This window comes from Urocampus carinirostris, chromosome 17, assembly GCF_059441175.1.
Source record: "Urocampus carinirostris isolate Australia breed hairy pipefish chromosome 17, RoL_Ucar_1.0, whole genome shotgun sequence".
Taxonomy (NCBI): Eukaryota; Metazoa; Chordata; class Actinopteri; order Syngnathiformes; family Syngnathidae; genus Urocampus; species Urocampus carinirostris.
Window position 1 is genome coordinate 31,885,001 of NC_142365.1, and position 18,207 is coordinate 31,903,207.

Below are 18,207 nucleotides of genomic sequence, written 5' to 3' on the forward strand. Positions count from 1 at the left end.
TATATATATATATATATACATATATACACATACATATATACATATATATATATATATATATACATATATACACATACATATATATATATATATATATATATATACATATATACACATACATATATACATATATATATATATATATATATATATACATATATACACATACATATATACATATATATATATATATATATATATATATACATATATACACATACATATATACATATATATATATATATACATATATATATATATATATATATATATATATACATATATACACATACATATATACATATATATATATATATATATATACATATATACACATACATATATACATATATATATATATATATATATATACATATATACACATACATATATACATATATATATATATATATATATATACATATATACACATACATATATACATATATATATATATATATATATATATATATATACATATATACACATACATATATACATATATATATATATATATATACATATATACACATACATATATACATATATATATATATATATATATATATATATATATACATATATACACATACATATATACATATATATATATATATATATATACATATATACACATACATATATACATATATATATATATATATATATACATATATACACATACATATATACATATATATATATATATATATATACATATATACACATACATATATACATATATATATATATATATATATACATATATACACATATATATATATATATATATACATATATACACATACATATATACATATATATATATATATACATATATACACATACATATATACATATATATATATATATATATATACATATATACACATACATATATACATATATATATATATATATATATATATACATATATACACATACATATATACATATATATATATATATATACATATATACACATACATATATACATATATATATATATATATATATATACATATATACACATACATATATACATATATATATATATATATATATATATACATATATACACATACATATATACATATATATATATATATATATATATATACATATATACACATACATATATACATATATATATATATATATATATATATACATATATACACATACATATATACATATATATATATACACATATACATATATATATATATATATATACACATATATACACATACATATATACATATATATATATATATATATATACATATATACACATACATATATACACTATATATACATATACATATATATATACACTATATATACATATATATACACATATACATATATATATACACATATACACATATACATATATATACACATATACATATATATATACACATATACATATACACATATACATATATATACACATATACATATATATACACACATATACACACATATATATATATATATACATATACACACATATATATATATACATATACACATATACATATACACACATATATATAGCACGGTGGAGCAGTGGTTAGCGCGTGTGCGGCACAGTTCTGAGGTCATGGGTTCAAATCCAGCTACAAACCTTCCTGTGCGGAGTTTGCATGTTCTCCCCGCTGCATTAGTGCTACATCTGGTGTCCTCCCTCCAGGCCATGTTAATCATCTTGAAGCAAACAACAATGTCAAAGTGCTCCTTCGAAAACACACTAAGGGTAAGCTGTGTGTTTTCAGTGATGTCAAAACATCTCCTGAACAGTTGTTTTGCATAGTTTAAGTTTGCGATGACTTGTTGGTTCATGGGCTGGAGGATAATGTTGGTGTTGGGTGGGAGGTAAAGCACCTTAATAAACGGACACTCATCCAGCATATCATCTTCAAGGCTGGGCGGGTGGGCAGGATATCATCTTCAAGGCTGGGCGGGTGGGCAGGAGCATTATCAATTATTTCCTGCTTTATTGCAAAATCCAGAAAAACTATTTTCCGTTTCTTTTCTCCTTGCTGCTCACTTTTCCAAATATTGTTCTTGGGGTCTATCATTAATGTTTTGTATTGCTAGCATATAGTAGAGTATAGTCCAGTACTGGGGCAGTACTGGGGCAGCACGGCGGCGCAGTGGTGAGCGTGTGTGTGGAACAGTTCTGAAGTCGTGAGATTGAACCTCCATTGCGGAGTTTGCATGTTCTCCCCCTGCTTGCGTAGGTTTCCTCCGGGCACTCCCGTTTCCTCCCACATTCCAAAAACATGCATGTCAGGTTAATTGGCTGGTCAGAATCGTCCCTAGGTGTGAATGAGCAAGCGAAATGTCTGTCCCTGTGTGCCCTGCGACTGGCTGGCAACCAGTTCAGGGTGTCCCCTGCCCAATGCCCAAAGATGGCTGGGATGGCCTCCAGCACCCGCGACTCTACTGAGGATAAGCGGTGCAGATAATGGATGTATATATATATATATATATATATATATATATATATAAATAAACTATACTAACAATTACACAGACTAGTAATATAATGTTGATTGGATGGACTTGAATGATTTGATGATCAGTTTGAATGTTTTTTTAAAAAAGACGTTACTCCGTACTTGGCTAGTTTTTTCACCCAAATTTTTTTTTAACTATTACTCAAGTAATTATTGGATGAGTACTATTTACTTGAGCTATATTATTCTTTCAAATTTGACTACTCTACCCACCTCTGGTTGTGCCTAAATAAAAATCACAAACACAGTTCATGGCTAAAGATCCCGGAAAGACAGTTTATCAAGCAACCAGATTTGTTCCCTCCTCACCTCGGGTCGAATGTTGATGTCAGGGTACAAGCTCCGGTTGAAGTTTTCGGATATAAGCTGGTCGAAAAGGAGGTTGAGTTCCTCGCGCATCTGACTCGTGTCCGCCCGCAGTCCCTGGAGTTTAGCGGCGCAGCGGCAGAAGACCCTCTCGGCCTCCTTTGGCGGCTGTGCAGAGCGCTGCCACACGTTTGCTCCCAGAGGCGTAAACGGAGGGGCGTCGGCGGACAAAGGCACTGCGGGGAAAGTGGGTCCATCGCGGCGTACACGAGCCGCAGGTAGTTCACACGGAGCAGCCATTATCGTATGGCTTGTTCTTTGGCGGTTGTAACGTGTTGAGTCTCTAAAATATCGATTCTATTATCGCCACCTGAAGTCTTAGAGAGGAAATGCAGCAGCGTTGTATGAACATTTCAAGCAGAGATCTCGAACACACGGCCAACTGCAGGATGACAGTTTGTGGTCCCCCTATTGTTATTTTATTAAATGTGATTTTGGTATTTTTTGTATATATGTCATTTTTCGTCGTCTTTCTTTTGGGAGTCACTTTCAGTCATTATCCATTCATTATCATACTGTTGAGTAAAATGTACTATTTTACTACTTCTACATACAATTCCATACTTTTCAGTACCTTTTCATAGTGTTCATGTCTGTTTTAGTACTTCTTACTTTTCACTAACTTTTGTACTTTACCCCATACTATTCAATACATTTTAGTACTTTTTCGGTTAGTTTTCGTCAATTTCATTGCATTTATCAATATTCTCAATTTTGGTATTTTTGCCATTTTGGCTCCATACTTTTAAGCAGGGGCTATTGTTAAAACATTTTTAGTCATTTAATTAATGGTTTTGGATCATTCAACACTGATCAGGAGTTTCACTTCCCGTTTGTGAACATCACATAACATTTTGTGGCTAGCAGAAACACTATTACTAGGCCATGCAACACCATCTATCCATTATGTGCACCGCTTACCCTCAGTAGGGTCGTGGCGTTGCTGGAGCCCATCCCAGCTATCTTCGGGCATTGGGCAGGGTACACCCTCAACTGGTTGCCAGCCAGTCGCAGGGCATAAGCCATGCAGTTTTTACTCAATTCTAAAAGGCTTTTTCTTTCTCCTTTTGTCTGTTGCATTTCTTTCCTCATTTATTGTTTTTCTTTCTTCCTTCTATCTTTTCTGTAACTCTTTCTTTGTGATGGTCAAAATATTAGCAGACAAATGGTCTGTTTTGGTGACTTTGCGTTCCCGTAGTTTGTATTGCTTGTGCTTGTTAGCACTTGTTTTCGGTTGCACTACACCACGGGTGTCAAACTCAAATTCACAGAGGGCCAAAATTAAGCAGAGAAGCAAAGTCGATATTTATTGAAAAAATAACTGCAACTGATATGTAATGTTTAAAACATTTTCATATGGAAACAAACGTTAGTTTTGCTTAAACACAGAATTTGGAAAACACAAAGCTTAATATTACAAAAACATGAGAAATAAAATTTGAAATAAAAGACACAGTGGTATTCATTTTTTATTTAAATAAATAAAGTAGTATGCCTTTCCCCTAATCCTTTCAAGTTCTCTCTCGCTTTTATTTTTAAAGCCAACAAAAACAGAACCAAAAATAAAAATGTAATTTGATAAAAATCCAACATTTCAACTATTGACAGACCATGCTTTGCAGTAGAAAAAGTGCATAAGAAACAGATATATTCGAGCTCAGTTCTCTACGCTCTAAATTACTCTGCATGTTGGTCTATGCCAGATACCTGGCATCTTTTCTTAGATGCAAAGTCTGGAGTAAGGCTCTTAGCTTAGGAAAGCCTCAGGACGGAGTGAAGGTGCTCATTAGTTAGTTGACTTCTGTGAAGTGTTTTGTTCACCTTCATCATCGAGAACAGTTGTTTACATAGATATGTGCTGCCGAACATTGAGAGCGTCTGAGCAGCTTGGGTGCGTAATTGAGGCATTGTGTCGAGGAGAAAACATAGAAACTGACCACTTTTTTATTTTTTGTTCATGTAGATTAGTGGAAAGCTCACACACATGCTCAGCCATCGTATTTCTGCTCAGACTCACGTCTAAAAATTCCTGCTTCTTATATGGGCACACGATGTCGCTTACTTTGACCAGGCACTTTTTGACAAACTCTCCCTCATTGAAGGACCGAGCTGATTTTGCGATCTCTGCTGCCACAATAAAGCTGGCCTTTACAGCAGCTTCACCTTTTGATCTTGCTTTCGTGAACAAGGTCTGCCTGCAAATCAGACTTTTTTTTCATCTCCTACACCTTTTGCAGCTTCTGCTTTATGTCCAGGTCCTTGTACTTTTAATAAGGTTTCCTTTCATAGTGTCTTCTTGTGTTATACTCTTTGATTTCAGCCACACCAGCTCCGCACACAAGACAAACCGTTTTTTCCTATAGTCGTGAACAAATAATTTGCCTCCCACCTGTCTTGGAAGGTCCTGTTGTCTATCTTTCTTTTGGCCATTTTTGTGGAGGGGTGAAATAATTAATTTGCCAGATGCGACCAGGGCATGGATGAATGACTGTGAACGGAAGTAAAGAGCACTTGCCGGGTTTTACTGCGCCCCAAAATACCTAGCAAAGCTTTGTGGGATTTGTAGTACTAGTGGCACAGTACATATCATGGGTCAGCTCTAATGCACAAGGATTTGTAAAATGTATTTAATAGGGAAGAAAAAAGGGGTAGGGAAAATGAGCATCTGCTTCTGACTACCCCTTTTCGAACTGTTATGTGACATTATTTTGTTGTTGACTCATTGTTTTTGTCCTGTTTTTATTTTAATGTTCAAAATAAAGTTTTCGTTCATTCATTCATTCATTTGAAATGATCTCGCGGGCCAATTGTAATCACATTGCGGGCCAAATTTGGCCTGCGGGCCCGAGTTTGACAACAGTACATATTTGTTGTAGTCGAGAAAAACATAAATCTACTGTGAAATAGTGATGACTTATGAAACATGCAGTATTATGAAATATATATATTTTTTGTTATTTCAAATTATTTAGTTTATAAACAAATATGGGGCGGCGCAGTGGTTAGCGCGTGTGCGACACAGTTCTAAGGTCTTGGGAACCTCCTGTGTGGGTTCAAATCCAGCTACCAGACTTACTGTGCAGAGTTTGTATGTTCTCCCCGTGCTTGCGTGGGTTTCCTCCGGGCACTCCGGTTTCCTCCCACATTCCAAAGACATGGATTTCAGGTGGATTGGCCGGTCCAAATTGTCCCTAGGTGTAAATGAGCGAGCGAGTTGTCTGTCCCCGTGTGCCCTGCGAATTGCTGGCAACCAGTTCATGGTGTCCCCTGCCCATGTTGAAGATAAGACCAATTTATTGAATCGTCTCATACATGTCCAAAGAAATGCAGGAATCAAAATGACATAAGAGGGAGTTCTTTTTATTGAACCACAATTTCAACAAGAGACTCAGCGAAGATATGCGTGTGTCTTTATAGTTTTCAACATAGCACGTGTACCCGGTTTGGCCCCGTCCCTTTTCACGCCTGAAGGCGTACATGCCCAGTGTTCCGTCCGTATTTGGAAGTGTTTTTGAGTTTATGCCAGTTTATCTGTTGTCCTCCTTTGAGGAGGATTGTTTATACTAATTCGTCCTTCGAGACCTTCGCGAGATGTAAACAACATTTCTCCTAACTGTAAGCAAGTCTTTCTACATTTCTTTCTAAATGTATGCAAATCTATTCTACAAATGCAAGTTTATTTTCTACAACATATCCCCCCTTTGGGAGTTTATCTCCCACATTGAACGGAAATTAAAATAAAAAAATCAATACACGGTAGTGGTAAAATATCTTTAATCATAGCTACACGGACAGAATTACCTGAATCGAAAATAAAAATTAAAGCCTGGCTGTGATTATTCCAACTTTTGTTATTTATGTTTTGATTACAAAAACCTCCAACACTCCAAACACCTGACTTATGCACTAACCCCCCCTTCATTTATCTTTATCCGTACATACTGGATTATACACGTAGACTGTCGATGGTTGATCGGTACGTGATAAAGGTAAATGAATAAATGAACTGATAAGTGATAACAAATTTTGGTAATAGTCGTTGATACATTTCAATATGAGTGCGTGATTGGATAGTGATACAGTATACACATTGGCCTTTGGTCTGACCCCCGTGAACATTTTGAAGACCATGCTTTGCCGTATTCGTCATCGGGTGTCGCATGGATGCATGCTTGCGGCTAGTTGCTCTCCAGCTAATCTTCTATTTATTGCCGTTCTCTTGTCTTTTTTGCTTTCACTTTTGGACACATGTGTGGCCAAAAACACTTACAGTAGGGACGAACTTATTCGGTTGGGTGGGCGTCTAAATTTTGACTTTTCGGGCACTTTTTATGCCGCCTATGATATACCGAGCGAACTTCAAAGAGATCCGGCATCCTTGTGGACAGCTATTTCTCTTAATAAACGACGATAACGCCGCCGTAAGGACAGAAAACAGAAGCGTGGTTGCCGTGCAGGTAGATGTGTGAAGCGTGCGAAGTCTAAGCAGCAAGATGGACGCGAGGATGTAACTAATTCCACCATTTATTCCTCGCCGGACAACCGAAGCTTTACACTCAGCGCACACGAAAAGCAACAACCGCGGCATCTTTTGAAGATCTCGACAAAGACTACAAAGAGTTCAGCTAAGTCAAATGATTCAGCAAAGCTAAAATTTGGTATGTTAAATATTAGATCGCTTGCTCCAAAAGCTTTACTTGTTGATAACATTATTCGTGATTATAAACTTAACTGTATGGGTCTTTGTGAAACTTAGATACGCCCGGATGAGTATTTAGCGCTAAATTATGCTTCTCCCCCAGACTACGAGAGTAGCCATATAGCGCGCACGTTGAAAAGGGGTGGCGGTGTTGCGCTAATTTCTGAAAAATCGCTCAAATTTAATCCTCGTACCTCTAATAATTACAAGGCGTTTGAGGCTCTTGTGATGCGATCTTCTCTATTGTCAATTTATGTAATAACTATCTATCGCGCACCTGGGCCATACACAACTTTCTTAGACGAATTTGCTGAACTTTTGTCTGAACTAGTAACATATGCAGACAAAATTATAATTATGGGAGACTTTAACATTCATATGAATTCCCCACTCAGTTCACTTACTATTGCGTTTAAGTCTCTAATTGATGCATTTGGTTTTAATCAACTGGTTGATTTGCCAACCCATAAAGATGGGAACACGCTAGACTTGATTCTGACTCAAAGAGTTTTAACCTCAAACATTATGGTGTTACCGTGTACTACCGTTATCTCGGATCATTATTTAGTTACATTTGAGGTGCTAGCTAAATGTAGTGTTAAAAAATCTGAAGGTTTTAGCGGACGCAATATAAGCACTGGCACAGTTTCTGAGCTCTTTGAACTCCTTCCTGGAGCAGTTGCGTCCTTTCCTTCATACAATGGCTCGATTGACTCACTCATGAATGAGTTCAATACCACCCTGACTAGTGTCCTGGATTCATTAGCGCCCATGAAGCTAAAATCTCGTCCTAAAAGACGCACGCCTTGGTTTACTGATGAAACTAGAACCCTTAAACAAGAATGCAGGAAATTGGAAAGAAAATGGCGCGCTACCAAGCTTGAGGTTTTCCATCAAACATGGTGTGACAGCTTGTTAAAGTATAAAGCGGCCCTTGCCTCTGCAAAATCGGCCTATCTTTCGAAGGTGATTGCGTCTCAAAAGAACAATCCCAAAGCCCTTTTTGACACTGTAGCATCGCTTACAAGGCAACAGACTACTGCAGATAGTTCGACGCACTCTGCTCATGACTTAATGGTCTTCTTTACTAAGAAGATTCAATGCATACAGGAAGAAATTGCTAAAGAAATTATTAATACCACACATACTAAAGGGCTGAAATCTACAGATGCACGACAGGGTGGCTGTCCTGGGAAATTGTCCGGTTTTAGTGAACTGTCACTTGATGATCTCAAACAGGTGGTGAATGCGGCCAAACCGACAACTTGCCAGTTCGACCCGCTCCCAGGTTCACTTATTAAAAGTCTTTTTGGCGTCCTTGGACCTTCAGTTCTAAATATTATAAACATATCACTCTCCTCAGGTGTAGTTCCAGCAGCTTTTAAGTCCGCCGTTATTAAACCCACACTGAAACGACCCAACCTTGATCCAGAAATCTTAAGTAATTATAGACCTGTGTCAAACCTACCTTTCCTCTCTAAAGTACTTGAAAAAGTAGTGGCACAGCAGCTAAATTTTTTCATATCCGAGAATAACCTTTTTGAATCCATGCAATCAGGATTCAGGGCTAACCACTCTACTGAGACAGCTCTGATCAAGGTAACAAATGATCTCCTACTGGCAATGGATTCTGGCGCTTCATCACTTTTGCTGCTGCTGGATCTTAGTGCTGCTTTTGACACAGTGCACCACAATTTCCTACTAGAACGGTTGGAAAAATGGATTGGTCTCTCAGGAACCGTCCTCTCGTGATTCAGATCCTACCTCTCAGATAGGACGCACTGTGTTAAATATGGTGAAATGACATCTGAACCCTTTAATGTTACCTGCGGTGTTCCGCAGGGTTCAGTGCTTGGCCCCCTTCTTTTCAGCATTTACATGCTTCCATTAGGTGATATTATTCGCAAGTACAATATCAGCTTCCACTGCTATGCAGACGACACTCAACTATATCTTCCGTTGGAGGAATCTCCCACACTAAACTGTGGAAATTTGGAGGCCTGCCTCATTGGGATAAAAGAGTGGATGTCACTCAATTTCTTGCGTCTTAACTCTGAAAAGACCGAAATGTTAGTCATTGGTCCATCTAAATGCCGTGATATATTCTCAAAAACTGCTGTGAACATTGACAAATGTCACATCACACAGAGTGACTCAGTTAAAAATTTAGGTGTCATATTTGACCCTGATCTATCCTTTGAAATGCATGTAAAGAAAATTACAAGAACCGCTTTCTTCCATCTTCGTAACATTGCTAAAATCCGTTCAATACTGTCTCAGTCTGATGCGGAAATTATAATTCATGCATTTGTTACCTCCCGTCTCGATTACTGTAATGCACTACTCTCTGGTCTCCCGAAGTCTAGAATCAAGTCACTTCAGCTGGTACAAAATGCCGCAGCGAGGCTTTTAACTAGGACAAAAAAGTACGATCACATAACACCGATTTTGGCTAACCTGCATTGGCTCCCAGTTAGCCATAGATGTGATTTCAAGGTTCTCTTAGTATTGTACAAAATCATACATGGACTTGCTCCCTCTTATCTTTCAGATCTGATTTCCCCCTACGTCCCGGTCCGAAGCCTACGATCTGAGAGTGCCGGTCTTCTGGTGATCCCAAGAGCAAAGAAGTGTTCTGCTGGTTCGAGAGCGTTCTCCATCCGGGCATCGGTGCTGTGGAATGCTCTTCCCCCTGAGATCCGATCTGCAACCTCAGTGGAAATGTTTAAATCTAAACTTAAAACTCACTTCTACTCCATAGCATATGAATAACCTACTCTTCTCGTCGGCTGAAAAATAGTCTGTGTAGTATAGTGTAATAATCTGTGAAGCCCTTTGAGACTCTTCGTGAGTTAGGGCTATACAAATAAAAATGACTTGACTTGACTTGACTTGACATGTTGGAGTGAGAGATCATCCCAGCAGGCATCACGCGCAGTTTCCATGCAGCCCAAAACCCGGAAGCGACGATGCATCCTGACCATCCTAGACAGCAGCTTACTCCCCGGCAGTGTGACATACCAACAAGAGAATCACAATTAGAAAACATCATATTTGTAGCTATTATTCCTAGCGCTATAGTCTGTTGTGTGTCAACCGAAAGTACTATTAGATATTTCATTTAGTCCAGATCATCGTATGTCTCCCTTCCCGCAGATGCTCCATTATCTAGTGTAGGTTTTCCCGACTGTTGATGTTGCCAGATAAAAATCATGATGTCCTCCTATTGTACTAAAGGCCTCGTTAGTGTAATTAATAAAACGTTGTTGGTTGTAATAAATCAATAAATGTAATTAATCCATTCTGCGTTCTTATTTGGAGTTATTCATATAAATATTGATTCCAATCCAGACTTAATTTCATTCCTAGCTTTAAATTCATCTGGAATTCCTCTCGGTTGTCCGATGGCATCTAGATTCACTCCGGCCAATTGTCAACAAAAATATTTCATTTAATTAACTTTTCCCCTTTACATTTCTTCCCTTTTTCACTTGTATGTCCCTCTAACACTTGCTTTTTAGCCCACCAGTTTAATGGGAAATTGACATATAACCATCTCACTTAATTTAATTTTATTTTTATTTTATTTTTTTCCAAACCAACTAAATCTACTATTTTAGCTTCGCCTAATTAATGTGAAAATGACGTGCATTGATCTACAACGGGTTATCTTACTCATTTGTATTCCACTCAACAAATTTTTCCTCCATATTCATTGAAAAGAAAGTATTTATTCACGCTTTTTCATTACTTTTGTATAACAAAGCTTTTATCTCAAATTAATCTATTCCAATTCACTCAATTTGATTTTTCCTCGTCTTTACAGTCCTTAATTTTCCAATTTTGAACTGTAAACCGAAACATTTTTATTTATTTTTTGTTATTATTTTATCTTTTCTTGGTGTTATTCTGGCATTAACTTAATTTAATGCATCTAAAATAACTCAAACATAATTTTTCTAAACTTTTTACCCCTAAATTTATCGTTTTCCAATTGAAAAACAAAACAAAAAAAATTTTGGACGGGAAAAAAATATTTTGGGGAACTCCATAGGCCATTACGTTGCGCACCGTTCGTGTGAAATGCCAATTTTCCAAAAAGTGAACATTTTCGATTCCTTACAAGATGTGCTATCAGTTCCACCTAAAACAATACATTTTAAACCGTCTTACTCCTTAAAAAAACGTTTTTCTCGTTTCAATGAGCACTGTATCTGCGACGCTTTTTTCCTTTTTTTCCCTTCGATATTTTTCTATTTTTTCTTTTAGTTACGTGGGCCGATTAAACGCCAGCATATAAGACAAGAAATATAAGAATACAGGAAAGAATACAAACTTTTACAACATTGAACAAACATAAAACATTTGACAAGACAGAGGGCCCACGAAAATTAGTTTAATTAAGACAGTGCACATTGAAGCCATGCGTTTACACAATTACTGAGTTTTGGTTATTTTTTTCCTTTTCTACACGATTTTCCTGAATTTTACGTACTGGCAGTGTACTCATTTTTGGCCGTTGGTGTGTTGTAATCTCACCCTTCGGTGTTGTTGCCGTGGATGTAGGTTTCTCTGATCTTCGATGTGTCGTTACCACTCTCGTCTGTATTGTCACTTTAGGTGCTGGAGTGACCCACCAATTGGTCCACTAGCTGTTAGCGTTTTGCTTATTATCCGTTACTTTAGCCTGTACTGTCGTTAACATATTTGGTTTCTGGTATTCAGTCGGCACTCCGACTGGTTGCACGTCTCTCTTTTGTCTGACTAATCCCATAATACTCGGGATTTCAGAAGTTCAAATTTGTCTTCTATTGCGAATTGCACTATTTATACACGTCTTTCTACTTAATCAAGGAAGCAAGGTTTTGGGTGCTCTGAGGAGAGTGATGAACAACAAGAGAATGAGTATGGATGCTAAGAGTGGACTGTATGAGAGTGTGATTGTGCCGAATGTGTTGTGTGGTGCAGAGACTTGGAGCCTAAATGCAGATTTAAGAAGAAAGTTGAATGTTTTTGAGATGAAGTGTTTGAGGAGTAGATAGATAGCTAGCTAGATACTTTATTCATCCCCGCAGGGAAATTCACATGTTAGGAGTGACAAGATTGGATGGATTTTGAAATGAAATTGTGCGAGACAGAACTGGAGTAGTCGTGGAACTGAGCAAGCGTGTTGATAAGAGAGTACTCTGTTGGTTTGGACACATGGAGAGGATGGATAAGGAGCGAATGTTAAAGAGGATCTACAGAGCAGTAGACAATGGAAGGAGAACAATAGGAATTTCTGTAGTTGTTCTTTTTAAAATTATAGCAATACCATATACTATGTCCCGGTTTTCAAGCTCTATATTTTGTTTTCTAGTAATTTCATAGAATTTCTGTAGTAGGATATATATTATTGTAATACTTTGCCATCTCATTTCTTGTTCTCTTTTGGTTAACTGCAAATGAATGGCTGGATTAAACCCTAGAGGTTTAATTCTGACCCAATTGTGGAAACATGTATTTGATTAATTCGTTTACCCCTGTGCTCAGCATCTTTTTCTATAATACAATTTTTATGTATTGTGTAGCATGTATCTTCTTATTCTAAAGCAAAACAACATGTTATGTCTATGTTTATTTGCCTTCAATTAGATATTCATCCTTTTAATAATTTTCTTTTATTTTTATTGCTTATCTATAAAAATACTGTTGTGTGTTTTGCACAATGCTGACAACTTTTTTGCACTACAATGACTATTTTTTCACCAAATGCATATTACACAAACCTCAACTGTATGTAACATTTTACATGTGTAAATATTGTATTAATTCTAACTACAACCTTATCTTTTCCGTTCCTTTACCTCACTTTGAAGATGGAGTGTCATGCCAAATTTAATTGTCAGTTACAATATGTTAACCCATTTTGTAACTATGTCAGTAAAGGTATATTCTATTCTATCATAAATGGTCAGCATTTATATAGTGCTTTTTAAGACCATGAGGAACTCCAAAAACACTACATAATGTGTTGTTTTTCATACTTTTGTCGCAAGTTTTTTATACCCAATTTTCAGCAAATTCTTCTTATCTAAATAACTTATGTTGTATATTAATATGTTGTATATGAATATGTTGTATATTTGTCTTATTGTTTATTTTTTATTTTCAGAATTAAAGCAAAACAATATACTAGGTTAAGTATTTTGTGGAATTCAGGGGCACTTAAAGTCTCGTTAAGTTTTATCGTGCTTACGTACTGGGATGTTTTAGTAAATTAGCCAGATTATTCAATTTCTAAATTTTTCTCTAAATGTAAGTACTAGTAGACATTATCTTAGTTTAATTAATTTCTATCCATTCATTTCCCATGCAGTTATATTTTTAAATCACTATGATATGTCTGGAAATCCATTAATCCGTTATTTTTAATTCCTTTAATCCTTTCCAGGATCGACCTCAATGTCAAAACTTTCTAATTGTCTTTTCCTCTCTCTGTAATCATAATCTCTTGTTATTGATTCAATATAAAGCAATACATACTTGTCACTTATGAATTATCTTGTTGACTCATATTTATTTTATATTATTATCATAATCTTTTATTCTGCGCAACAATCTTTGTTTTTACGCAATAGTCTTAGTTCTAAGCAATAGTCTTTTGTTTTATGCAGCCCTTCGAGATCCCTTGTGCTTAAGGCTATACAAATTAACATGATCTGTTAATACTTGTGTTTTTTCTTTTTCTTTTCTTTTCTTTTTAAAAGAAACATTTCACTCAGTGACTGAAATAGCTTCAGCTACGTTATTAATGATTTCTAGTCTCGAATTTTCTTTTCTGTGTTAATATGTCGTCATTTTCAAACTTCTTTCAAAATTTTGATAATTCGAAATCATTCATATCACCTGCTCTTTTTGTGTGCATTATTTTATTGAGAGTAATCTATTATTGAATATGAGAAAAAACTAAGGAAACAATCTTTTTACGTATTACGCCTCTTTTGAATTTGTCCAATTATAATGAAGGAAAAGATGGACACTAAAATTATGGACGGTTTCCAGTCGTCTTCTTTGCATTACTCGTCCTTGCTTTATTAGGAGCAAAACTACACGTCTTAAAAGTTCTTACCCTTTTGCCATTCGCATATTCAACGAGAGATGATTAGTTTTGTTACTTAAACCTTCTTTCTTTTTAAACTATTCTGTATAATTATCTTGTATTACACACTCAGTGTTCTCATTTGCCCATGTACCTGTGTCCTAGACGCATGATTTATGCTGGGGACGCAACTTTTTCCTTTAAATTGTCATTATTTAATTATTCTTTAACAAAGATTTACTGCACTACAAACTTTTCATCGTTATTTTGGTTTTGCGGTATGAATTTTTATTTTTTTGCACGCTGATCTTGGCTAACGAGATCTCGTCGCTTCGAGATTACGTCATTGTTGTTGGTAATTGTTGTTTGATATGGTTGCCCCTGCTTGCATTTAATTTGGTATTTAGTTTTGTAGTTAATCCTGGACGAGCCCCCAATTTGTAGTTTTTTTTTTTTTTATTGATGTAATGTACCATGTCTTTGTTTTAAAGTACTATATTGAATCGTTAGTTTTGTGATAATGTTTTAGTATTTCTCTAGTGGCATTTTTGTATTACCGTATTACTGTCGTAGTATTTTTGTAAAATTTCTACGGTCTTTTTCCTTCAGCGAATTTAATTTCACTGTGCGACGTTTGACGGTTCCATATCAATAGAGGTATAGGACTTGAAATTCGACTCCCTCCCGCCGTTACTTATGAGTGCTGAGGCTCATTTTGTCTGTCATTTTTGTCTTAAATTATTGATTTAAAACCTGGTGCAAGCAAAGTTATTTTGTGAAAATGTCAAAAATTCCTAAAACTGAAGATACTTACGTATTTACTTTTAGCACAGGCGCTGGGCAATGGAGTAAAAGTGCGCCTGTTCTGTTTCTTGTGTCCTGTTTCATCTGGAGGGACGAAAGCATGACCAAGTTGGATGCAGAGGTGCTTAACTTGTTTGGGTGTTTGGGCATTTGGGTTGGCCATGGTCAAATAAAAATCATGTGTGTGGGGGGTTTTTCCCTTTTTATTTTTTTTATTTTCTTTATTTTTGTACGTGTTGTCTTGCTGTCGGTCACCCCTCTCGAGGGAAATAACCAGAGTAGATAGATAGATAATTTAATGATTCTTTGTCTCGTGGACTACTCCTACAGATGTTGGCTGAGGCAGTGATCACCCTCCTGCTGAAATCAGATAAATACAGTACAGAATGTAGCTCATTTCGCCCCATCTCCCTCCTAAACTGTGATGTGAATAACCTGGCCAAAGCTCTCGCCCTGCGCCTAGAAACCACGATGTAGGATGTGATTTCCACTGACCATAATGGTTTTATTTTAGGTTGACGCTCGTTTACTAATATTCTCTCCAATTGCAAGATGACCGTCTCCCTTTCAAAATCTTTAAAAATGGCTTCAAATATATTATTTGGGCATAGATGGTAAGGCGCCCGCTTTGAGACTGGGAGGTCGGGGTTCGCGCCCCGGCCGAGTCATTCCTAAGACTTAAAAAGTGGTCGGCGGCGCCCTCTGTTGGCTGCGGCTGCATCGGCTCGCTACAACGGGTCAGGTGCAATCGACATTTCGTTCTGTGTACATTGTTACACAGAATGACAATACAAGGAAATTATTATTATTATTATTATTATAAACATCACAAGGGATATGCAAAATATTTACCAAGAAAACTTCCATCCATTTTTTGAAAAATAACAATCAGACTTAAATAAGTAGCTATGGCTCCATCTATCCTTAGGGCCCGGTCACACAGCCGTTTGCGTCTGTGTCGCGGGTAAAATTTTGCGTTTTTTTTTTTGCCCGTGGTTGCCCGCGATGGAAAATGCGCAAAATTGGCCAACCCGCTGTTCATCGGGTGTATGCCCGCAAAACAGACGCCAGCGACTGTTCCGCTTCCTCATCACGTCATTTCCGCGTCATCTTCTCGTGTGGACCACGGGTATAAAAGCTCCCGAGCCGGTATTGTGCCCAAATCCGACTCCTACGCAAACCCCCCCCTCGCGTGAACGCGCATTCTGCTGCGATCGCTTTTGTTGGAAGCGTGCATTGACGTTGGTGACTTTTTCATCCGCGTTAACAAACGCATTTTGTAGAATACGATCGCACTTTATTGTTTAAATAAACGCGTTATATATACTAGGATCTCCCAACTGTTATAATTAGCTCGCTTTATTTTTTTAATAAGCGTTTTATATAGAATACGGTCGCTTTTGTTGGAAGCGCATCAGAATGCGCGTTCACGCGAGGGGGGGAGGGTTTTATATACGGTGTGCATTACCGTTCGATTACGTTCAAAACAAAAACGGAATGGTTTAAGTTGTATTGCATTCCCAACAAATGCAAGACGAAGTGGTTTTGGTTATATGTTCGCCATTACATTCCCTAAAAGTGATATAAAAGTGAGATAAAACGAGGTAAAAGTGGTTGTAGTAGCGAGGGGATGCAAATCTCGGCAGGGATGCATTTCTCGGCATAACACCGGGCTGTAGAAATCATAACCGCTCAAGACACAGTCCCGTGAAGATCAAGATTTCAAGCTATGGCACCGAAGAAGCCAATATGTTATTATTGTAATAGTTTTTCATTTTGATTTTATTATCTTGTTATGAAATGAAAATAAATGTCAAGAAATAAAAATGGATTAAGACGAGGTCACTACGGTGACGGGGATCCATTTCCACCCCTTGACGTCTCGAGCACAACTGACGTGTGCTCGGCAAATCGCGCTGTATATACGCGGAGAAAGGCGTTTGACCGTCACACGCGTAACACGCTAATTTCACGTAATAACACCGCGATACAGGCGCAGAACATGCTATTACCATGCTCCACCCACGATTACCCGCTGAAATTTCCCGTCCTACCCATGTGTAACCACGCCCTGGCCGCGGCCAGAGCACGTCGTTCTGCGTCATTTCCGCGTCATTACCTCGTGTGCCGCCCGCGATTAACATGTGCTCAAACTTTTGAGCAGCTCAAAACTTTTTCGCGCGGCCAACCGCGGGTGAATTTCCGACCGCGAGTAAAGCACTGCTGTATCGCGTCTATATGGCGGTCTCAAAGCGTCCAACAACGCCCAACAGCGTCTGCTTCACAGCCAGAAATTTCTGGCCGTGATTCAGCCTCGATACGCTCGTGAAAGGCTGCGTACCCGTGCTCAGAAGTATTGAGCAGCGCAAATCTTTTTCGCGCTGCCACCCGCGCGTGAATTTCCGACCGCGTGTTAAGCACTGCTGTATCTCGTCTGTATGGCGATCTCAAAGCGTCCAATAGCGTCCGCCTCACAGGCAGAAATTTCTGGCCGTGATTCAGCCGCAAACGGCTGTGTGACCGGGCCCTTAGCAGGGACGTAAATTGTATAAAAATGAATGTGCTTCCAAAGTTTCTTTACTTGTTTCAATGTATCCTGCTCTATCTACCCAAAGCTTTTTTTTTTTTAATCTAATGACAAGGCTGTCGTAGGAAAAAGTCTAGAATATGGTTGGACCTATTAGAAGCCTAAAATTCAGGGTGTTCATTACAATTTGGACTCGAATATC

At 37.2% G+C, this 18,207-nt stretch overlaps 1 protein-coding gene across 1 annotated transcript in view; it reads right to left on the reverse strand.

Moving 5' to 3' along the window:
* heatr6 (HEAT repeat containing 6) overlaps window positions 1-3,143 on the reverse strand; it is a 91,982-nt gene extending 88,839 nt beyond the window's left edge. The window contains exon 1 of the mRNA XM_088320732.1: window positions 2,838-3,143. Within this exon, the coding sequence (XP_088176858.1) occupies window positions 2,838-3,134 (297 nt within the window). The 5' untranslated portion in view covers window positions 3,135-3,143. The remainder of the gene's footprint in view (window positions 1-2,837) is intronic.
* Window positions 3,144-18,207: the final 15,064 nt, after the last annotated feature.